General features: G+C 34.9%; 1 protein-coding gene across 2 annotated transcripts; it reads left to right on the plus strand.

The window, feature by feature from the left end:
- The first annotated feature begins 12,219 nt into the window (after window positions 1-12,219).
- LOC129876886 (uncharacterized) lies at window positions 12,220-18,776 on the plus strand. Of its 2 annotated transcripts, none has more exons than XM_055952364.1 (3): window positions 12,220-12,474; window positions 17,971-18,166; window positions 18,261-18,776. In XM_055952364.1, the coding sequence occupies exons 1-3, from the start codon at window positions 12,395-12,397 to the stop codon at window positions 18,477-18,479; spliced, it is 495 nt and encodes a 164-aa protein (XP_055808339.1). In that variant the 5' UTR covers window positions 12,220-12,394; the 3' UTR covers window positions 18,480-18,776. The 2 variants fall into 2 exon arrangements, with proteins under 2 accessions (XP_055808339.1, XP_055808340.1); XM_055952365.1 differs by having other exon boundaries at window positions 18,059-18,166.
- The last annotated feature ends 7,212 nt before the right edge of the window (window positions 18,777-25,988 follow it).

The following is a 25,988-nucleotide window of genomic DNA, read 5'->3' on the forward strand; positions in this document are numbered from 1 at the left end:
ACTATTCATGGTTAGACTCTTTTATGATGTGTTCTGCTTTTACCTTACCTTATGTATGTTTATGATACGAACAAGAGGCTTGGTAGGAGCCCTTCGGGGTTTTGATTGCTATGTTATGACTAGGACCTAGGTTGGGTCATAACAAACTTGGTAGCAGAGCACAAGGTTTATGTGTCCTAGGATGTCCAACATGCCGCATCAAGTAAAGTTTTATTCATGGTTGTGAAGCGCGCCACTTCTATAAATAAGAGGCTATAAGAAGTTTTGGGAATTCTCAACTCTTTTATGATTTATGTCGTGCGGTAGAGTGTGTTCTAAGACTCCCTTTCCCTAATGATTATTCTTTGTGATTTTCAGAAAAATGGCTCCAAGAAGACCATTATTGCCAAAGAGAAATAACGCTAAAGAGGCCCAAGCTCCCCTGGCTCCTCAAGACAATGGTCGCCTACCATACCAAGTAACTAATGCAGAGTTTCAAACTGCCATCATTATGCTAGCCCAAGTGGTGACCAACTAAGGGGTTGTAGATCCTTCTAATATTCCTACTTCTGCCTCAAGAGTAAGAGTTTTTCACGAATAAACCCTCCCGAGTTTAATTGATCAAATGTTGATGAGGATCCTCAATAATTCATAGATGAGGTTTATAAGATAGTAAGCATTATGGGGGTGTCATTCGAAGAGAAGGGGAGTTAGCGGCCTATCAACTCAAGGATGTTGCACAAGTATGGTATACCCAATGGAAGGCGGAAAGGGTAGATGAAGGTCCTATTGAATGGGAAGCCTTCAAACTCGCTTTCCTTGATCGCATTTTCTCTCTTAAACTAAGGAAAGCTAAGGTGTTGGAGTTCATCAATCTTTGACAAGGCAATATGGGGGTAAGGGACTACTCCCTTAAATTTACTAATCTCTCTAAGTATGCTCCTTCATTTGTTGCCGATCCATATGCCCGAATGAGTAAATTCATATTGGGGGTGTCCAACTTGGTTGTTAAGAAAAGTCATACCGCTATGCTTTTTAAGGAGATGGTCTCAGCTCATGACATTTTCCGAACAAATAGAAGGAGAAAATGTCAAGGAGATGAGGATGAGGAATTCTAAGAGGGCCCAGTATGAAGGTAGGTTCTCCAATGCTAAGATCGGAGGTAGTAGTAATGGTCGCTCTCAACAAGGCTAAGGTATGGGGAAGAAGTTTGTTAATGAAAGGACGTCATACCCTAAAGCTCATAGAGGAAGAGGTGTAAATGCTAGTAGCCCTTCTTTTCCTAAGTGTGTAAAGTACGGAAAGAATCATGGAGGAAAATGCTTGATTGGAATGGGTGCATGCTATGGATATGGTAAGATAGGCTATAAGCAATATGAGTGCCCTTATATTGCCAATAAAGAGGGAGAAAGTCATCCTCAAGGAGGCCAAGTCTAACAAGGTGCCCAAGCTCAACCTAGGATGGTCAATGTAATAACCGATTCTATGTTTTTCATGCTAGAAAAGATGTGAATGAGACTCCTGATGTGGTTACGGGTCTTTGACTTTGATGTTTATGCATTGCTTGATCCAGGTACCAACTTGTCTTTTGTTACTCTTTACATTTCTATGAGATTTGATGTGTGCTCTAAGATGCTAATAGAATCTTTTTTGGTTTATACTCTCGTTGGTGATTCAATATTAGCCAAGAGAGTTTATAGGAAGTGTCCCGTGTTGGTCTTGTATAAAGTTATTCCATGTGATCTTGTTGAACTTGATATGACAAATTTTGACATCATTCTTGTTATGGATTTGTTACATATTGCTTATGTATCTATATATTGTAGGACTCTTGTGGTTAAGTTTCACTTTCCTAATGAGCCTATTCTTAAATGGAAAGGTAACGATTCAGTGGTTAAGGGTCAATTCATATCATGTCTTTAGGCCCGAAAAATAATTTCCAAAGGGTGCATTTATCATATTGTACGAGTTAGGGATGTAGACTCCAAAAATCCTACTCTTGAGTCGGTCCCTATAATTAATGAGTTTTTCAATGTATTTCTCGATGATTTGTCCGGTGTTCCTCCCAAAAGAAAAATTGACTTTGGCATAGATATCATTCTCGATACCCAACCAATTTCTATTCCTCCTTACCATATGGCTCTGATGGAACTTAAGGAGTTGAAAGGGAAATTAAAGGATTTGTTGGATAAGGGTTTCATAAGGACAAGTATTTCACCATGAGGTGCTCTCGTGTTGTTTGTTACAAAGAAGGATGAGTCACTCCGAATATGTATAGATTACCGATAATAGAATAAGATCACCATTAAGAACAAATATCCAATACCAAGGATAAATGACTCGTTTGATCAATTGCAAGGGGTAAGTAACTTTTCCAAGATCGATCTCTATTCCGGTTATCATCAATTAAGAATAACGGAGTGTGATATTCCTAAAATGGCATTTTGAATAAGATATGGTCATTTTGAATTTGTAGTAATATCATTTGGTTTGACTAATGCTCCCGTTATCTTCATAGATTTGATGAATTATATTTTTATGCCATACTTGGACATATTTGTTGTGGTGTTTATTGATGATATCTTGATTTATTCTCAGAATAAGGAAGATCATATGGGCCACTTGAGGATTGTGTTGCAAATATTGAGAGATAAGCAATTATTTTCCAAATTTAGTAAGTGTGAGTTTTGGCTAAGGGAAGTTGCATTTCGTGGCTATGTGGTATCCAGTGATAGGATTAAAGTAGATCCAAAAAAAATAAAAGCGGTTAATAATTTTCCTAAAGCATTATCCCCTTCGGATATTAGGAGTTTCTTGGGCTTAGCCTGATACTATAGAAGGTTTGTTAAAGGGTTTTCATCTATTGCTTCGCCGTTGACTAAGCTGACCCAAAAAAAGGTGAAATTTCAATGGTCAAATAAATGTGAAAGGAGTTTCCAAATATTGAAGGATCGTCTTACGTTGGCTCCTATTTTGACATTATCTGAAGGTTCAGATGGCTTTGTTGTTTATTGTGATGCCTCACGTGTTGGTTTGGGGTGTGTTTTGATGCAACATGGTATGGTTATAGCCTATGCTTCTAGGAAACTTAAGATACATGAAAGGAACTATCTAACTCATGATCTTGAACTTACGGTGGTTGTATTTTCCTTAAAAATTTGGCGTCACTACCTTTATGGGATGCATGTTGATGTTCACTGACCATAAGAGTTTACAATATGTGTTTAGCCAAAGGGACTTGAACCTTAGGCAAAGGAGATGGCTTAAACTTCTAAAAGACTATGATCTGAGTGTGTTGTACCATCCCAATGAGGTAAATATTATAGCCGATGCTCTTACCCAGTTGTACCATTAGGGTAGTGTTGCATATGTTGAGAAGGGTAAGAAGGAGTTGGTCAAAGATGTTTATAAATTGGCATGTTTAGGTGTGCATTTGATTGATTCCAATAATAGAGATATTCGTGTACATAATGGCTCAGAATTGTCTCCTATGGCGAATGTTAAGGCCAAACAAGACAATGATCCAATGTTGGGTGAATTGAAGAAGTCGATTGCCAAAAAAGTCATTGAGGCTTTCTTCTAAGAGAGTGATGGGGTACTACGTTACCAAGGAAGGTTGTGTCTTCCTAATGTTGATGGATTAAGAGAGCTGATATTAAATGAGGCCCATAGTTCTCGGTATTCAATTCATACGGGATCTACCAAGATATATCATGATTTGAAGGAAGTGTATCGGTGGAATGACATGAAAAAGGACATAGCAAAGTTTGTGGCTAAGTGTCCTAATTATCAACAAGTTAAAGTTGAGCGTAAAAACCGAGAGGTTTATCTCAAGATATAGAAATTCCTACTTGAAAGTGGGAAAATGTGAATATTGACTTTGTAATGGGCTTGCCTCTTACTAGAAGGCAACATGATTCCATTTGGGTTGTTGTAGATCAGATGATCAAATCGACTCTTAAGACTTCTTATGGTGCCAAAGACTATACTAAGTTGTACATTCGTGAACTTGTGAAACTTCATGGATTTCCTTTATCCATTATATAGGATAGAGGTACTCAATTCACTTCACATTTTTGAAAGTCGTTTTAAAAAGGTTTTGGTACTAAAGTCAAGCTAAATACTGCTTTCCATCCTCAAACTGATGGACAAGCCAAAAGAATGATTCAAACTATATGTTAAGGGCATGTGTGATTGATCTTAAAGGAAGTTGGGATAAGCATTTGCTATTGATTGATTTTTCCTATAATAATAGTTATCACTCTAGCATCCAAATGGCTCCTTTTGAAGCCTTGTATGAGAGAAGATGTAGATCTCTTTGAGTGGGTGAGATGGCATTGATTGGTCCATATTTGGTAGTTAATGCAATGGAGAGAGTAAGCTTATAAGGGAAAGGTTGAAGATGCCTCAAAATCATCAAAAGTCCTATTCAGACACTAGGAGAAGAGAGCTTGAATTTAATGTGGATGATTGGGTGTATTTGAAGGTCTCACCAATGAAAGGTGTAACGCAGTTTGGGAAGAAAGGGAAGTTGAGTCCTATATATGTAGGACCCTATAAAATAGTAAAACGTATTTGTAAAGTGGAATATGAGTTAGATTTGCCATTTGAGTTAGCCATGGTTCATCCGGTATTTCATGTATCAATGTTGAGAAAATTTATGGGTGATCCAAACTCCATTGTGCCATTGGAAATTGTGAACGTTGAAGAGAATTTGACTTATAAAGAGATCCCGATGGAAATCTTAGACCGGCAAGTGAAGAGGCTAAGGAATAAAGATGTTGCATCCGTCAAAGTATTGTGGAGAAATCAACAAGTAGAAGGAGCTACGTGGGAAGCGGAAGCAGACATAATAAAGCGTTATTTGTATCTCTTTCCTTCCACTCAAGCCTAAGTACTAAGTTGTTCATGATTGAATCAATTAAACTCTTACATTTTAGTTCCATATGTCATTCATATGCATGCATGATTCATGAAAGTAATTTTTCAAAAAATCCATGTTTTATGTAAAGTATAAAGTTTACATGTTCTATGTTCTTAGGCTCATGTTGGGCTTCTAGTCCTCTTTCCATGTCTTTCCTATGCTATTGAATCTCATTCGGGACGAATGTTCCCAAGGGAAAGATATTGTAAGACCCCGTAAGATGACTGAGCTCAAGTTTATGAGTAGGTCTATGACCCATAGGGATATTTATGGGCCATAGAGGCAAGGCATAGAGAAGGGTTCACAGTTTGAAAATTTGTTAAGGCACAAACTGGGTTAATGAGTCCTTCGAAAAACTCATGGGGAAAAGAATGACCCATAGAAATGAGTCGTAGAGAAAGTCTCGAACCCTGCAAAACATTGATCATGAGACTCTACTGCACGACTCAACCGGATGAGTCGTAGAGGACTTGATGACCCGTTAAAATATGTCATAGCAAAACTTCAGAGACTCCCCAACTTTCAGGTTTTTCAGACCTGCAAGACAAACTGATTTGATGACCCATAGAAAGGACGACAAGCTGTAAACAAGACTCATTGAAAAAGTACTGAGGCTCAATTTTCAGGCCTTTCTCAGGACCTGCAAGATGAGTCGTAATAACGACCCATAGACTCAAGTCATAGGGGTTGCCCGATTGAAATTTTAATGAGGGATAGTTTGATCTTTTTCCTACGTTCTAATAATGTATGTGGACGTTTTTAAGGACTAGATTCATTACGAATTTGATCTTAAATACTCCTAGACTCTTTATTTTCCCTCATTAATTGCCAAACAAATTTTAGACTTCTCTCCCAAGGTTCCTCAAGAGTTCTTCAAGCATTGACTAGAGTTTCTTCAAGATCAAATATCCTTTCTCAAATTCAAGTACAATTTCAATCAAGTTATGTGTGGATTGATTCATGAGTCCCTTCCACTCATGGAGTCCAAGGTTTAGTTAAAAAATTCTCATGAAATCTCATTACTTACGAACATCAATTTTGATGAATTGTGTTGGACTGATTCAATTTTGTGCTTAATTATTTTTTATGATCATTATGGGTATGTTTTTATGTAAATTACATTTTTATGTAAATTACATGATTTTAAGTTTAATTATGAAAACTCATGCATGAAGATATTTTCTATGATAAATTCTATGAATTTTGATCATGAAGTCCCATGATTAGAGTCACTGATGCCCCAGTGCGAAGGTGTGAATGGTTGGCCATGGATGGTTTTAGAAGAGGTCGGGGTAGGCCAAAAAAATATTGGGGAGAGGTGATTAGATAGGACATGGTGCAGTTACAACTTACCGACGACATGACCTTAGATAGGAGGGTGTGGAGGACCCTTATTAGGGTAGAAGGCTAGTATATAGTCTCGTTATTCTTTCGTATTAGTAGGTGCATAGCGCACTATAATTTCTTGTGCTCTGATTTCTATTATTATCTATTACTTTCTGTACTTTGATTACTCTATTTTATCTGTATAACTTTCATTATTTGCTTTTCCATATCGCTTTGAACTTCTTAGCCTTATCTGACCTCTTCTTATGCTTCTATTGAGCCGAGAGTCTCTCAAAAATAGCCATCCTACCTTGGTAGGAGTAAGATCTGCGTACACTTTACCCTTCCCAGACCCCCACGTTGTAGAATTTTACTGGATTGTTGTTGTTGTTGTAAGTCCCATGATTCAAGGTCTTCTGATGATTTTCAAACAAATTGATTATGTACATGAGTTTCATTCTAAAATTCAAGTATGAATTATGAGCATGTTTCTAATTGTGATTGTCGTGCAAATTATGGAAAAGATGACTTAGGGCCTTATGGGGTGACTTAAGGCCTAATGATATGAATTATGCAAGTATGATTTGTAATGTGGAAGGACAATACCCACATTGCACTAATGTTATTCAATGAGATACTCTATGAATTACGAACCTATGATCATGTCTATGATATGTTAACTATGATTACTATGCTATGTATGTATTCCGTGGGATTTGACTTAGCACTGAGTGGACTTGAGGTAGGGGCCCTACCAAAAGCCTTAGTAGCATCCTCAAGTCCTATAAACTACATGCCATCGTAGGTTTCCTTATTTCATAGCTATTGGATCCACATATAGCGTATGTACATTACCCTTCTAGCGGGATAAAGTCTACCTTGAAAAGTAGATTCCCATTTTTCTGGTGTAGGGGTAACAACGGGATTCCATGTTATACCTCGCATGGTCTTGTTGTCTATTATGGTTCCTATCCCACATATGTATATGAGTATTATGCTATTTTATGATCTTCAATTATGTCATTTAAACACTTTGATCATCATGGTATTTTCTCATGACTTTACTTATTCTTTTATCATGTATAATATCGATCATTGCATCTTATGATTTATGTTGCATGTCATGCCAACATACTTAGTACATTCAAATGTGCTAATGCATATTATTTCCTACATTGTCTCATAATGTAGGGGTTGAGGTTGAGGATCATATCCACCCATGTGGCTAGTGAGCTTTCTTACTCTGACAAAGTCTTGGTGAGTCCTCATCTATCAAGGACAAGTTATGGGTTGTCGTTTCTTATTTTCTAAAGACTTTTGTTATGTTTTCATATTGAGGGTGAGCGAGGGACACGTCTTAGCCCCCGCCATGTTCATGACTAGAGGCATCTAGTTGGACAAACGTTTCGAGTCTATGTTGTTATGTGACTTTCTTTGTTTACTATTCATGGTTTAGAATATTTTGTGATGATTTCCTCTTTTACTTTACCTTATGTATGTTTATGATACAAACAAGAGGCTTGGTTGGATTCCTTCGGAATTTCGATCACTGTGTTACAATTAGGCCCTAGGTCGGGTCGTGACATTACATTTGTGGTATACATGCTTTTTGATTAATGCTAATGTTGGGCTTACTTTCTGGTTTATGTCTATCTCCTGTATTGGTGCAAATGTTTTGCTATAGCGAATTGAGTTCTTGATTTTAAAGTGTTTGTGTAGGTGAAATCTCAAGTGGCTATAAGTGTCAAATTTTCTTTTATTAGTGTGTTGTATCTCTTCATAGTATTTTATGATGCCAAAAGAGGGAAAACATACTTGTGTATTATTTATAACTCAATTGATCTGACCTAATTCCCTAATATGTTTGCTTTGTTTGTTGAGCTTTAAGAAAAAGACATAACACATGTTGAGCTATGCAAATAAGAAGCAATGGTTTGTCATTATCAAAAGGGGGGAATTTGTTATAGCGAGAAAGATTTTGATGATTGACAAAAGGAACATATAAAAGGAACAGGTTGCTACGACATGTTTCTTTCAGATCGAGTTCGCTGAGATAATGAGAAAGTCAATCACGTGAAGCAAAAGTATTAAGGCAGTGGATGGAGCGCGTTTATGATATGTCCAGTTGCATAAAGTTTCCTTTCTTAAGAGGATTCCTACGAAGAAAGGGAAACAGTAAAAAGACATCGATTCCAACTCAAGGAAGGAGAGGTCTTCCAAGTCTACAAGGAAAGGAAAGAAGTAAAAGGACACCGATTCCAACTGAAAGAAGAAGAAGTCAAACATCTATAAATATAACAAGGGTTTCACAAAGAACCTGACACACTTACACAAAGAGTTACAAGAAGAACACAATCAAATATAAGGAGTTCATATGTAAGAGAGTTCTACTGAAGATCCAAGTGCAGCCAATGCAAGGAAACAAAATTGAAGAACCTGATCCATAGGTTTATGCTTTATAGTTCTTAAGTCAAGTTTGCTTGTATTACGTTTTATCGAGTTGTATCTTTAATGCTTTCTAGATCCGATGAGGTATAAATTGGAGTAGGAATATAGTTTTTAATTTCGTCAACTTGAAGACTTGAGAACATAAACCTTAGGAGGTTTGTGTTAAAGATTAGGGATTAGAGTTAGTTCTTAGGATTGCAAGAGTTGTAATCTAATCCATAACTTGAAGTAAATTCAACAGTCAAGGGTGATTGTTGATTCATAGGAATTAGAATTTATAATTCCTTAGATTACATAGGTTTGTAATCTTAAACTGTCAAGGCTTAGGGTTTACTGAAGTTGAAGTTAAATCCTACAGAGGCATATGTCATGGTTTTTTACTTTTTATGAGCCGGATTTTCCACGATAAAGTATTGTGTTATTACTTTATTTGATTTACATAAAGTAGTTTCAATAATACGTAAAGGAACAAATAGAATATACATGCTCCTTAGACAAATATGAGGGTCAGTATTCTAAAAGAGTATAACTCTTACATCGAGTCGCTTATACAACTTTCTCACACTATATTCCTTTTTAAGGGTTAATGTTTTTTCCATGATTAGATTATGAACATTTAAAAGTAGTGTAATAAGAAATAAAACTTTTTGCCATCATAAAAAATTTGTTTATGGACAATGTCATAAAAGAGAGAGAAATTATTGCTAGAGGTTTGCAGACGAGTATAATGTATGCCATCAAATTTAATATTTTATATTTTTTCGTATACACAAAATAAAGAAAGTAATGAGAAATGCCTAATTATTTCATTAAAGATTGTTTAATGTTGGGAAGCCTACTACATTCAGTAACCAGTGTTACAACTGTAATCTACGTAGACGATTAGATGATGAGTAGGCTTAAGGAGGATCAAAGACTGATTCTTGATCAAAGGAGTTCAATTTTATGGTCATTCAAGTTCTTAATTACATGACAATACTAAATCTTCTAATTTATGTTGAAAATATTTTTATTGTCTTTAATTATAATAGTTATACCTTTTTACTATTTTTAATATTTGAATATTAAAAAAAGATCGTTCATAATCTTAATGAGGTAATTTATTTCGCGTGGTCAAATCTCTATATAATATAAAGTCAAATGTAGACAAGGTGATGTGGCAGGTCTCTAAGGCCACCATTCATATATTTTTTTTCTCCTTTTTGACAGTTTTCTTTATTTTTTCTTATTTTTTAATTAAATAATTAATCATATTCTATCCTATTTATGAAGTTTCATTAAATATTTTAACAATCGTATTAATTAATTGTGTATGTTATTATATTAATTATTATATAAATTATTGAAGAATTGAAAATGCCACTCCATGTCTTCTCCTTTCCTAATTTCTTTCAATTCTTTTTTAATTTTCCACTTTCTATTTTAATTTTTGTGATATATACACTAAAATATTAGGTCAAGAAATTTATTTTATTTTATTGGGCTTCTGGTAATTATAAATTGACAATATGTTTTTATATTTTAAGTATTTTTTTTTAATTTAATGTATTTATAAGGAGTAACCACTCATAACTCATCTCTCTTCAATTTCTACTCTTAATTATATTCATAACTCCTATAATTTTCATATTTATAACCCCTAAACTTTAATTTGTAATACCTTGTGGTATTCATCTATTATGCCTATATAAACTCACATTTTGTTTCATGAAGACTCCCATTCAAAATTAGTCTTTCTCTTCTCCATCACTTTGGCTTGTAAATTACAACATGTAACAAGAAAGGAGTATATAAAGACAAAAAATATTTCATTCTCAAGTCTTTCTTTTTATTTTTATGTATTTGATTGTGCTTTCTTAATTTTAGAATATATATTTTTTACATATTTGTTATCCTCCTCCAAGCAAGTATTATATATATATGATCAAGAAAATCTTCATGACAATCATACTAAGATAATTTTGATAGCAATGATATTTTTAATTCATCATTTTTGTGTGGTTGGTCGAAAAGTCAATTTTCGTCTAACACTAATTTAATAATTATAAAATTAGCGATTATAATATTTGTTAGATTTCAAGAGATTATGATTTTAAATTGTTAGTACACTCGATTTTTATTTTTATTTTGCAGATGTGTTGTATTGTTTAAATTTCTTTCCTCTTTTTGATATAATTATTTTTGAATTGGTATGATTGAAATAGAAATATTAGAAAAATCATACATAGTGTAATATCATATTAACTATTGTATATACTTCTCTTCTGTTTTATGTTATTATCATTAAATAATTTATTTTATTTATTCATAATACGTTTTAAAAAATTCTTTAAGTAATAGCATATGAAGAGGATTTTGATATAACTTTAGGGTGCGGAACATAGTGGTGGATATACTTGCAAAGGAAGACCTAGAAGGAAACTTTTTGAAGCATAATTAAAAATTATTTTTACTAGAGATTTTTTTACTTTGGCTTGTAATAGTAATATAGCTACACCTACTAACAACACTATTCTTTTAGTTCCCAATGATCCTATTTTTATTATGAAGCATAATTTATATAATTATCTTATTTCAACCAAAAGAATTATGATGATTAGTTTTATATTTATTTTTCTCGCAAAGAAAAATTAAAGATGAAATAATTAATTCTATAATATCATTGTTTATTCTTTTACGTATGCAACAATTTATTTTGTAGCTATTCTTTTCTTAGTTGAAATGTATTTATAATTTTTTTCCTTTTTATTACATTATGAATATAATAGTATAGATTGATTTTTTGTATTTCTTAACTACGTAACTATAAAAATCTGTGTCTATATATTATTTAATTGTGATTTTTATAGCCATGTAACTCATCTCTTACAAAAAAAATTAATCCATAATAATTAATGTATTTAATGTCTAATAATATTATACAAGTTGTTAGTAATTCATATCTCTTTATCTTCTTTATAATTTTTACTCTTAAATATTATTCATAACTCATATTTTTTTCATTTTCATAAATTTAAAAATCTTTATTTAATGTGTAAAAGACTATAATAAACATATATAATAATAAAGTCGCAATGTAAAAGTTCAAAGTCTTTTTAAAAAAAAAAATCAGTGCTTGCATATCATACTCCTACAAAAGAATAAAAAAAAATTAAAACAAAATATAATATTTTCAACTTGACACAGTAGATTATTATTTCAAAATATAACCTCTAATTATTTTATTTACTTCATCACTCATATATTCTAATTTTTTATTTTATTATGTACATACGAAAGGTTTATAAATACAAAAAAAATCAAAAAATTTCTATTTTACATATTAAAGAAAAATGAATGAATTATCATATCCAGAATGAAGAAAAAGATCTATATTGTATTCTATGCCACTAACCTAAATATAAATATTACATAATACTTCATTTAAAATAAGAAACTATCAAAATATATATATATATATATATATATATATATATATATATATATATATATATATAAACAATGAAATATCGTAATTTATTATTTTTTCTTATAATCGCAGATAATTTCAGTAGTTTGGTAGTAATTGAAAAAATTGAGGACCGGAGTGAGTGTACTTTGAAAAAACGTTCCGTCATCGTGACCACTCGCCAAAGTCGATTTTCGTATTACTACATTAAGCTGCAATCTGCCTTCCGGAGGTAAGAAAAATCGTACCAACAGGAACAGCTATGGCCGATGGAAGGAAAGAATGTCCAACATCGCCTCAGGCAGCAAACGCCCAACTATTCGGAGTTCTCTCCAGTCTTCTCCAGCAGGTATGCAACTTATATATTCTGATTTCAAATTTGGGCCTAATTCCTTGTTAAAATCCCTGATCTGCTATCTACATATAGTTTTTTGGGATATCGGATTTTCGGTCTGTAGTGGGCATGTTCAATTAGCTTAATAGTCAATATTCATGTGTCCCATTAAGAATGAAACAAAGAACAGTCAGCTTTGCTTTAATTTGTTCATTAATCATTAGCTTGTTAAAAAGTCTTCGATTATTGGGATTTGTTACTGCATACCTGTGCCCAAGAGAAATGGTGTTTGGTTCGAGTGTCTTTGATCAGATGGATCTATATGCTCCCAGTTGGTGAGACGATTAGATGAGGTGTAGTTGTCACAAGCCGAATTTCTCAACTCGATACTAATGTACAGTATTCTTACTGTATCCAAATTACAACTGAGAATTGAAGCAACAAAGTAATAGTGAACAATACTAATGAGGAAATGTAGAATAACAGAGGAAGAAAATAACTAGAAGGGGATGAGATACTAAGACATAGAAAGGGAGACGAGAGAATAACAGATTGCGCAAAAGCTACACATAGTAGACATGGAACTCTTCTTTCTAACACACAATCCTTTTTAACCAGTTGCTAATTGGGCCTGGATCCCACACAAAATTCTCCAACATTTTACTCGGCACAATAATCCCAACTAAATCAGTCTCCTTCACCAATTCTACCCCATAGACCCTTACGGATTTAACTCGATTCACAACAATAGTGCAGTATGGTCAAGAGGGCTAGTTAGCGCCATGAAGTACACAAAATACCTGCTGGAACAAAGCAGGTCCGGAAGCTTGATCTGCCAAAATTTGAGTCGAACCGACTAGTGGGGCAATTGATGGTTCAAGCAGTGAAAGGCCTTGGAAGTTAGTTGTAAGGGATTGAAAGAAGATGGTTGCTTGAGGTAGATGGTGTTTACCCAAAAATTGGTATAGTTGAAATTATATGTGAGGTTTAAAGAACACATGGATCGAATCAATCGAAATGATGAAATATGTAAGTAAATAAAGTTGTAAATGAGAGATAAGACAAATTGACTAAATATTCTCTTAAACGAAGGTATTCGTGCCGGCTCAAGATCCGCTACTATATTTTTCTTTTTATTTAAGAAATAACTCTCTTACTCGCATGCTGCTCTGAAGGTGAATCAACAACTTCGCCTCTTAGGTTACTAGCGCATTTAGCATTTAAAAGGAAGTCCAGGACTCGATTACTTACCCTGGTTGGATATCGCAACACTTCCTCTACCGATCGGGGTGGGGGAAAGAAGAAAGCAAAGAGACTCACATGTTGGTTCACCAAATGAAAGAGAGGTACTTGCTAAAGGACGGCTTACTCTACGCCAAGGACGGGCTCCTCTTTGTTGGAGAGAAGAAAAGAGGATTATGAAAGTTTAACCAAGCGGGGTCGGAATAGCATTGGATGAGAAAGCCTCTTTATCCGTATGAGAAAACTGCTCATGATGCGAAGTTTTCTGGATAGAGGGTCATCCTCCTAGGCTACTACTTTTCCCAGTTCTCCCGTGAAGTGGGAAATAGAGTCGGGAGCTTTTCAAAGAAATGATGTAAATGGATGTCCACAGACTCCTAGGCGGGGCTATAAGGTGAATGGTATGGTTTTCTCTCACCCTAAGTGAAGAAAAGTCGTATAGAAACAAAGGGCTTGCTTCCGCATAAGAGCATAAGATAAGAATGATATCTTCGACGGAGATATTCCCGAAAAACTTCACTGATATTGAGAGCTGATGATCAAATAACGATATTGACAAATATAGCTAACGAGAAATTAAAGTACTTAGTCAGAGAATTCAATGTCTTTACAAGGTGGTGATTCTATTGCTTTTATAGGGGTGACTTTTCAGGAGCTTATTCTCAGGAATTAACCTCTCATAACTCATAATAAATGATTAATTAAATGGCATTTAAGAGTGGAAAGAGTGACATCCAACGTTGCTTCTGGGACGATTTCATAACGGCTATTGTTGGGTTTGCTGCTGACATTTCCTCCAGGCATTCCAAGCTTGGTTGGGTTATATTCCTGTGAAATGAGCTGCACTTTTTGTTCCCGGTGTAATACTGCTGCCCTTGTTTCTTTTCACGTGTCACCATCTAATACAGCCACGCATCATGTCTATTTTTACCCTATACAGGTAGTATCTTTGTGCTTTTCTTTAGTTAAGGTCCCTTTTATTCTAGGGAGCAGAGAAGGCTCTTTAAGTTTTTTTGACGTGCTGGTTTCTTTTCCTAATGTTTATATAAGATCAGGGTGTAAGATAGTACTATTAGCAAAGTCATTTCAGAAAATTGAAGTCAAAAAAATGTACTTGGTTGTTCCTCCATCTCCCCTAGGTTGTAATTCTTTATCTTTTTGGACACAAATAGCCTTGCGCATAGTGGTAAAATGCAGAGAATTTTTTTGACATAATTATTAAGGAATAAAGAGAGTCTCATGAATATCTTAACGTATCTGCGATTTACAAGAGAAAGTGAAGCAGTGTGCCAAAGGTTGGATGGGACCAATCTTTATTCCTTTTTTCATGTTAGCCAATGTATGTTCTAGAATTTGCCAAACTAATTTTTAGAGCTCAAATCAAGCTGGACACTGATCCATTATGGTGAAATATTTTCCCAGTTAGATTCAAAAGCGTCTTAGAAATGCTAGCTAATGCTTGTGGATATTGTTGCAGGGCACCTGACAGTATTCTGGTGCACTTTTTGACTTTTCTCTCTTTAAGAAGTTAAAAGGGACAGAGTTACCTAATACATATTGCTAGTGGGAGATGGAGGGTACCTCGTTGAATTAGTCGAGGTGCGCGTAATCTGACCCGAACACCATAGTTATCAAAAAAAAGTTAAAAGGAACATTGGAAATATTGTGTATAAAGTACTTAATGATTATGTCATTATTGATACTTAAAAGAGTCATAAAGTGTATTTTGTATAATATTCTAATTACAACAGTATGTTATTATCAAAGCTCATCAAATAATTAAAATATTATAAAACTTTCTTGTGTTCATCAACTCAAATTCCTACCTGAAGATCCTCTTGTTTGTTATCAATCACTAATTTAACAAAAGTTTTTCTCCTTTCTTTGACAGCAGCTTCATTATTTTAAGAAACCTAAATAACTTTTGCCCACTGGAAGGCAGCCTTACACATTCGCCCTGAAAACTGTCTTCCTTTTATTAAATGATTTTACTACTCTTATCAATTTCTGGTGGCTGTTTCAAAAGCACTGCATCTCCCATCCCTTTCTGTGTTTGTTTTTGTTGTTCTGTCGAAGTCTTTTCTCTCATAACCAGTAGGGCATCCTATGCGTATTATCAATTGTCTAGTACTGATACCATCAATCCTTGTCAGCTAATATGTCAAATCAGCTCTCCATATTTCTCTAATCATTAATTTATGTTAGCTAACTCATCAAATTAGCTGTCTAGGTCAGTTAACCTTTAGGCCAATTTTCCCTAGTCAAAATGTTATCGACAATCATTGAGCTAACTGGTAAATATAGAAGTTTGTCTTTGCCATTAATCTAGTTTAGCTGACTATTTGCATATCCTCAAACTCAGTCAAATCTGACTGATTCACAGTGGTGTCATGGTCAAGTCAGTCTCCATTACAAGCCCAGTCAATCTTATTTTCTGCTATACTTACAAATTTGATTTGCAAACTTGAGTTGCTTCACCACCTTGAGTTTGAGGGGTTCGTTGAAAGTGCTGAAGATTATTAGGTATATTGTAGACTATTCTTGATGCTAATAACATTATCGAAAGTCGAGAATCATTAAGAGTATGCGCTGAATATTTATTATGATTATGTCATGATACTAGTGATCTTATGAATTAGAAAACTTTCTTATTGGAGCTATCTAGTATGTTATTCGTCACTAATTCAAGGAGTTTCTCTTTTATTTTGTCCTTTCTGCTTACTCGTCAAATCTTGGTGAGACTTTTTTATGCATTGATCAGAAAAGAGAAGTGTTGATTGTGTTAATTAATTAGCATGATTTTTGGAGTTTCTATTATTTTTCGGATTCAAATAGAATATTTTATTTTGTTGTAGTTGATTGTTTTTCCATGATTAGTTGAGATTCACTTGTATAAATACACCTTCTTATGGGATGTAAAGACATGGTATTAGAGTCATTGTAGCCTTTTGTGGTGAGTTTTTCTCCCTCATAACACTAGGGTTACTTTCTTTCAATAAAGAGGTCGAGTTTTCTCCCTCCTTGATGTTGTCTGCAACTAAATCTCTATTTATGTCTGTGTTTTAAAAAATCTAATGCTACCACGGGTTTGCCAATCAATTTCAAGTCTACCGTCTCCAAGTTTCAGATTTTCCAATCACCGGATCTAGGGTTTCCAGTGATTCCTTTTGGATATAAAAAATAGACTTCTTTCTAGTATTTATGTGACAATGTTCGAGTTACAGTACTAGATCCCTTCATTCAACAGCAAAACGTCCTACAACCAATCAAAGTAGTGCAGAAATTGAAATATCTCTTACGATTAATTAATCAATAAATTCCTCGGGGAATCAAAAATCAAATAAACACATGAGAAAAGGTGAATTAATCACTAATTAAACCTTAGGTTTCATCAAAACTCAACTACAACTGAGTTACTCCATACGTGGAGAATAGTTAACTGTGACTATAGTAAATATCAGCAAGTTCATGATCCAAGAGAATAAAAGAGAAGATAAATTGAAGTGAAGAAGAAACTCCCAACAAATACTCATTCTCTCATGAAACCTTAGAATTTTGTGCTTTCTTTCTCGTTTGTTCCTCCCATAGCTGCATCTGTCCCTGTGTCTTCCCTCATAAGTCTCCAAAAAATTCTCTAAATATACCTCATTCAGCCCTAATAACCAAAACTCTGAGAATTATTGAATTCAGGTTGCATCGTCGCAGTGGTCAAAACTCAAGCACTACGAAGGTCAGGCTGGTTAATGCGTCCTACAAGTGCTGAAGGAATGTTGCAGCGCCCAAAGTTCCAGTGCTGCAATGGCCGGGGCTGTTTAGTGCACACTGTTCTTCAACAAGTTTTTTCTTCATTTCTTGCATCTCTTTTGCTTGAATCTTGTTTGTTTCCTCCTTAACTGCTTCATTGTATATCTATCATCAAAACAACACAAGTATACTTATACCTAAAATAATGAGGAGGCATAAATACACATATAATTGTGGGTCATCAACAAGGAACTCAAATGATATTATTATTTCTCCCCTTCAGTTGAATGTTCAAACTATTATACGTTTTGAGCTTTTATGTTCCTCTTCGTGGTCGATTTTTCCCATACAAAAATGTGTTAGAGTTGGAAATTTATTGTTGTTTATAGGTAGTATTATTCTGGTTTAGCTTTGGCTTGAACATCAGGGTGCTAACAGCAATTTTTCTTTTTTTCTTATACCTTATGGTGAACATCAGGGTGCTAACACCGACTTTTCTTTTCTTCTTATACCTTATGGCGCTAGGTGTCTGTGTTTGAGATCAAGTCCTGCTCTGTTTAATAAAGTACTTCGAAATGTCCTGACTAGAAAGATTGTGGACAATCATGCGCAGGTGGAATCATTGACTAATCAAGAAGAGATGGAGTTGCGCATTAAGATCCAAGCACTAGGACTGGAAGTTACAAAAGTTCCTTCTAAATCAACACAAAATCTTGACGAGGTAGGTTGGTATTTATTTTGGTTCGAAAGAACCGTGTTTTCATTCTTTTCTCTTTGTTTTCCTATAATTTATTTATTTTTAAATGGTATATTAGACGGAGATTGCGAAGCAGATGGATAAATTATCAGAAAAGCTGGATAATGTGGATCGGATGATATCCACCGCTGTCGCTGCGGATCCACAAGTTGGGTCTCTCTTAAGCAGTACTGCTGATCTTTGGATGCCAGTTATTACAGCTGGTTCTGAGGAAAGGCGTAACCTTAATGCATCAGTTGAAGATGATCTTGAAGTGAAAGGCAAAAATTCTCAGTAGCTTTTAGTCAAAATCATTTTCATATGTTGATTTTGATTCTTTAATAAACGGTAAACAGATTCCTTCTATCATCAATTTCAAAGCATAGGCAGAGGGTGTATGTAGGTATCCTCAAGTTGAAATCACATTTACGTCTTCTGGTGACAAAGATGATACTTCATTTTGTTGGAGATGTTCTTCAAGTCATTTCTAGTATGTTGAAAAGGTAGATAAGACTTGTTGATACTTGAACATATTTGTGTAAGAATAATTTGAGATCTTCCTCTCTGATGTAAAATAACTGAGCAAATACAAATACATGACATGTTTACTTTTTAGCTTTGAGTGAACAGTGCATTGAACATTTTGTGTATTGATGCTGTCTCACTATAATGTTCAATATCTATTCGATAGTGTCCCGGAAGATGCCGTCATACCTACTAGGAAGGGTAGTGAAGAGGGTTGTTGGTAAGAAGAACATAAAGAGTTTTTCAAGAGTTATTCTTCAACTAGCGTAAGTGAAAACTGAGAGTGCAGTTCGGATCTAAAGCCTAAAGGGGTCATTTGGATTGTCAGCAGGACATGGGTGGATTACATAACCACTCGATTATGGAGTGAAATTAGTGATGGAATGTGCATTGTATTATATTGAAGGCATTGTTTGTGAGTTGATGGTTTATGGTACTGGATATATTTATTTATGGATAACTGCGGGATTGTGCTATGGTTTAATTGTTTCTCAGAAAGGCCCGGACTCATGCAATTATATTTACATCAAAATTAAAGCATAGTGTAAGGCTGGATAGGGAAAAAAGTGGGGGAGGAGGAAAGTGAATTTTAGTGTGTTAAGATTTCCGTAAATTTGCTTTATAGATCTCAAAGGAAATGGATGTAAATAATTAGTGTGGCACCAAAAGTTGGGACTAAATAGTCCAAACAATAATTCTTTGGGATCTAATTTGACAAACCTTGAATTAATGTCCCATTTCGCTTATCGGTGTTTTGCACAAATAAGCTAATCTCGTCCCCCATTTTGATAATTGTGTAGAAATGGTTGCTTTCCGTTTAATGAAATAAAGGATTAAAATACTCTTCTACCTCTCATTGCATTTTCGCACTTAAACTCAGGCAAACGAGTTGCCTTGAAATCCTATGAATTGTCAAGATTCACTTATAGCTGTTTATAACATGTGTAGTAGAATTATCTTGAATTTCTAACAGAATGGTAAGTTTTATCTGAGTTATTCATTGTTCACAAGTTCTATCGAATTATGAAAGCTTACTTGTATCTAATACTTACAATGTTTGTTGTTGAAGTACTTTAAAGACCTATCTAATTGTCAAGATTTACCAATAAAGCTTTACAATGTGTGCTGTTGAGTTGCTTTCAAATCCTATTGGATTGTCTAGACTTACTTGTAACTGTTTACAATTTGTGGTGTTTAATTACCTTGAAGTCCTACCGGATTGATGAGACTTAGTGCTTGTTAAATTGTACACAAAATCCCTCGGATTGATTTGACTATTTGACTTTATGTTATCTGCATACTACCTAGAAAGTGTGGACGTGAATCAGGATAGTTCGAATTTTTTAAAAACCAAATTAAATTATTTATGTCGGATTTTTCAATCTTTAAATCAAACCAAACTTATAAAAGTCGGGTTTTCGGGTTTTCAATTTTTTTTTGGGTTTTTTCCGCTAAAGTCTTCATAAAAACATATAATTAACTCGTGGTTCAAATATAGTCCTACCAAAATACAACTATCTAAGGTATTTTTTAAGAAAATAACACAAAATATGAGATGGGTGGTGACACTAAAATATTCAACAAAAAATAATAATGAAATTCGCATAAAAATATTTCAGATTAATAAGTCATAATGAAAATGATCATAATTTAAAGAGTGAAGTGTCAAAAGTATACTTAATATATATATATTTTTTAATTTCATTTCTAAAATATTGTGAGTGTGAGTTTCATACCTAAACTATCACTCATTAATTTGAAAAAACCACCTGAGTGGTGTGTGTAATACACTCTCTCTTTTATTTAAAAATATCTTGCCACATGACATTCCACATGGATAAAATATTTTACTTTGTCAAAAATTAAATAAACTATTAGTATTGGTTAAACATTAAAGATTAAAGTAAAAAGAAATTGATTTTTTTTAAATTAAAATTTAAAATATTTTTCCTACTCCACTCCACCACATCCTCACCCCCCACCTCACACATCCCCCCACAACCCACCCCCAATTTTTTTTTGAAAAATTTCCTTTATAGAATTTTTTTTTTAAAAAAATCTTACTTCAACCCCCACAAATTATTTATAAAATTAATTTCACTTAAAACATTTCATCCATCTTAATTTAGGAGGCACTTTAATTCATTTTTGAAGAGTCAAATTATTTAATTTTTGAAGATAATAAAATTAGATTAAATCACCTCAATATTTTAAAATTAAAATTTAAATATTATACTATTTTTTTTCTTTTTTTATTCACGACAAACACACTATGTTGGGTGTTGTTTCATGATTTGGGGGTTAGCAAAGAGTAACTAAGCCTCCAAATTCATACTTTCTTCCATGGTGAACTTTAGTTTTGGACATAGCCGACTCTAACACAGGCCCCACATTGATCTACGTTCCCTTCATCAAGGCATACACCCAACACACATGATCCCGTGTAACATCAGTGAAATTTTAGCCAGGGATCAGATGGGTCATTAGAATCTTGAGCCACACACGCGCTTATCTATTCATGTGAGCATAAAGGAAGGTTTGGTGGTAGCTGCGGTATCCATGGTATTTCCACTTAGCCTTGGACCTGCTTCCACATAAAGTATGTTTGATATCTTGGTAGGGTGAGCAGATATTTAGCCCAGTCAACATGGACGATGACAGTTCAACAGTCCTTAGGAGCTCATTCAATGCCAGCAAAATGAGTGGAACATCAACTCCTCACATAGTCATAAAATGTGAACGTGTGTCCTATTTCTAATTCGCATATAAATCTTGGACCATGTGTAGATTGAAGGCCATCGGGTCAGCAAAAATAAAATCCATGTGGAGTTCCCAAAAGCTGTGGGAACTCCCTCTTTAGATGCTCATCCTCAATACACACGTCAAAGAAGTACTTGGCCTCAGTGTGTTTCTTATACCATGTTTTCCTAGTGGTGTTGAATACCCACAATCCATATCGACACATTTTACTATGCGGTACTATTAGTGCTGGGGGTACAAACGCCCCATCACGGACCCTCTTTCGGTTGCTAGCCGATGTTGCAAGTTCCTTTCCTGGTCTGTGAGTTCCAGACATTGTTTCCTGCAAAAATACACCATTATAGTCAATTGCTAGGCCCCAAATCACAAGAGACCATGCCACACTTAGGCATTAGCACTCTTACACAAATAAAAAGGTAGTCAGACTTCCGTTCATCGTAATAATCATTTCAATTGCAAGCCCACACCATTTTTAAGTACATATTCCCTTTTTTATATTGACTCTACTTAAGAATTTCGAGTATATGACTTTGTAAATCTTCAATTACCCACTCAAAACATGTGTGTTACTCAATAATTCACATAACACAATATTTTCATTCCCATAACAGTGATTTCACTCATATCCCAAGTTAGTGTTTCAATTCAAACAACTATTGGTCATCATGGGTGCCATATAATAGGCTCAAAAACTTAATTTCTTTCCCCATGAACAATTGCAAACTAATTCTCAACTAACAACATGAAAATCTTTCAACTTACAACAACCCACATGGTTCTACCATGAAATGTTATGCAAGAAGGAGAGAAAAACAAGTTAGAAGCATACCTTAGTTGTTGAGAGAGATAAAACTTGCAAGAATCAAAGTAGAAGAGCAACTCCATATTACCTAAAACTTGCAAGAATCAAAGTAGAAGAGCAACTCCGTATTACAGATTTGGGAGAGAAAATTTGTTAGGGCTTGTGGGATAGGGAATTTTCAATCTATTTTCTTAGGGAATGGGGGATTTGGGGGTTAGCAAATTCCACAGCCTCCCCATTTTTTTGATTCTTAGCAAAACTAAACTTTCAATAGCACACGCAAGTGTACGCAGTCAACCAAGTGATATAGTGTCTCTTTTGAGCTGGATTATCGAGCCCAAAGGACTTTAATTCAGTAGACAATTAACTTTCAAGATACTTCAAGTAAATGCATGTGTGTGAAAGAAGGTTTGATTGGTTGATTAAACTAACAATTTACTTAAATTAAATATACTAGCTAACTTACGATTGATTCAATTTCTAAAGGAGTTTGTCACAGACTTAGGGAAAATTCCAACGCTGTAGCTTAGCATGAGTTCAAGTCTAATATTTTTCACTTTGGAATCCGATGGGTTATCAATCTATTTATTTACAAGGTTAATTTTATGATCATGGCCTCCCGACCTCTACTCGCCTACCATATTTGACAGCCTAACTACATCATTGAGTGGAGATAGACATGAACTAACTATGGAGAATTAATCTACCTTCTTGTTTCATAACCAAACGCAGTATATTAGGTATATACCTATCCTAGATATGAAACACTCTAAGTTTTACCCTAGAATGACCATGTTCCTTACATTCTTTGTCCTATCCCTCTATTCCTCTCCCGAGTTTAAAAATGGATAATAAATGTATTCTAATGGTGATCAGACATTAAAATAATAAGAGCAAGAATACAAGAATAACATATATTGAGAACCCCATCTTCAACCAAAGAAATTAATATTCAAACCATAACTCTATAGCCACAGCCCTAGAATAAGAGAAATTAGCTACTCATGCTTTGATTCATGACAATAGTTTGTTTACAAAGCATAGAGAAGTCAAAAGATAAGAAAATAGAGACAAACCCTAGTGTTCTTCTGTAATTATCTTATCCCAGTCGTCTCCTCGAAGTTAGAATAATAACAATTAATAATTTATATAACTAGGCTATTTATAGAGTCTGAAAAATTAATGCGGGCAACATTCAGCTTCCAGGTCCATGATGCGGACCTGTTCCCTTGCCTTAGGTCCAAAAGTGGATGCTCTTCTCTGCGATGCGTTTCCATCACGCACTCTACTGCCTATCCAATTTGTCAAAGCCCAGGAACGCGGACTTGTGTCTGTAACTCATTTTTTCGCACGGCCCTGTGCTCTTTCACTCGTCTTTCACACCCTTCTTGAGCTTGGCTTCCATTACTGTCCTTTTTCATCTCCTTTTTCCCATTTTCCATCCTAAAAAACACACCTAATCACACTTGTTAGCAAAATTACATAATTGAGCCTAGAACACTAATAATAACATGGGATTTGCTCTCAAACTTAGCCAAAACATGGGTTAAACTTGGTTAATAGGCGTATAAATACGCCTAAGATCATCAACCCACACTTAAATCTTTGTTCGTCCTTGATCAAATCTACAAGTTAAAACACAATATGACTCAAACACACAACACGACATAAGACGTTTCAAGATTAGGCGATAACGAATCACATGAATGGCATATAACCCACTCACATGTTCTCCAACCAAAGTCGCACACATGACTAATTCAAAACATCCTAGCCTCAAGAACTGACTCTCCAAATTAGTAAACTCATGCAAGAGATTTTATAAATCACCAATCTTTTATTGAACATATGACCTCACCACGAGAGAGTCACCCACAATTACTCACACATACAAATTTTAACATAGGTGGGTGTAAGAATAAAATTTCGCTCACTCTCCCAAATGAATTCTCATGTAATAGAAGATTAACCATAGGCTCTACCTTAGCGTAATGCTCTACTAATATAAGAATGTGATGGTTTAATATCAACTAGGACTTCATGGGTTGTAATGTAGGTTAAGGAACAGGTAGGAACTATTTTTGTCTATAGATAGTGACTGGATTTCCCAAGCGCTTTAATAAATTACAGTTCTCATTATGTATATCTTCAACAACTATGTTTTTCACCCCTTTTTCTTCGTTTATCCCTTCTCTTTGAGCTACTTACACACTTTTAGTAGGAAGTCACTTTTATTCTATTTCTTTGTTTTTTTTCTTCTCTTTCTTTTGTAATTTTTTTCAACACTTTGATTATCAACACAATGACGAGATTACTCTTAAGATGGTCTTCATCTATCTATCATAGGGCAGCATGGCTTAACAACAACTACGACTCAATCCTACAAACTAGACTCATTTTTTTGTACGGTTCAAAGGGACTATCCTTGGCCAAAGAACCACAAACAAATTTCAAGGGACCCCCCCAAAAAATTACTTAAACAACTACACTTTGACCAACCATAATTAATTACATACTCAAACAACCAAACACACACATATTTACATAGAGAAGTATACTCCACCCCATACTTAAACATTACCACTGTCTCCAGTGCTTCAACACTTAAGATCAGAATTAAAAGCAAAATAGGGTGAGGAATTTTCCTGATCAATCCTCCATGCTTTCCTCTGCCTCAAGGTCCTCAAGAGGTAGAGGTTTGTCCGCCTCCTACTTTGAGTCAAAGTCTATGTTCGACCCCGCACACTGCTTGTCCTCATCTGTGGGGACATCATCATAAGTAGGCTCTAAGATATCTAAACCCAATCCCAATAGTTCCATGGTATGTTCATTCGGAGGATACCTCATTTCAATATCTCGAAGCTGCTCTGAAGTGGAGACTCGGCACCCATTTTTGTGGCATAACATTTCTAGCCTAAATATGCAGGCCGTGATAAGTTCATCTCTTTGGTGGCGCTCTGAAGTAGTAAGGGTAGGCCCATGGTTGGTGTCTGGACCCTTGGTTTACGTTACATCTATAAGAAGTGTGAAAAGGGGGATCATGTATTCTAAAGGTTCTTCGGGCATCCCCATATTCCTGCACAAAAGAGTAACTAAGCCTCCAAATTCATACTTTCTTCCATGGTGAACTTTAGTTTTGGACATAGCCGACTCTAACACAGGCCCCACATTGATCTACGTTCCCTTCATCAAGGCATACACCCAACACACATGATCCCGTGTAACATCAGTGAAATTTTAGCCAGGGATCAGATGGGTCATTAGAATCTTGAGCCACACACGCGCTTATCTATTCATGTGAGCATAAAGGAAGGTTTGGTGGTAGCTGCGGTATCCATGGTATTTCCACTTAGCCTTGGACCTGCTTCCACATAAAGTATGTTTGATATCTTGGTAGGGTGAGCAGATATTTAGCCCAGTCAACATGGACGATGACAGTTCAACAGTCCTTAGGAGCTCATTCAATGCCAGCAAAATGAGTGGAACATCAACTCCTCACATAGTCATAAAATGTGAACGTGTGTCCTATTTCTAATTAGCATATAAATCTTGGACCATGTGTAGATTGAAGGCCATCGGGTCAGCAAAAATAAAATCCATGTGGAGTTCCCAAAAGCTGTGGGAACTCCCTCTTTAGATGCTCATCCTCAATACACACGTCAAAGAAGTACTTGGCCTCAGTGTGTTTCTTATACCATGTTTTCCTAGCGGTGTTGAATA

The sequence above is a fragment of the Solanum dulcamara genome, chromosome 12, assembly GCF_947179165.1.
Source record: "Solanum dulcamara chromosome 12, daSolDulc1.2, whole genome shotgun sequence".
NCBI lineage: Eukaryota > Viridiplantae > Streptophyta > Magnoliopsida > Solanales > Solanaceae > Solanum > Solanum dulcamara.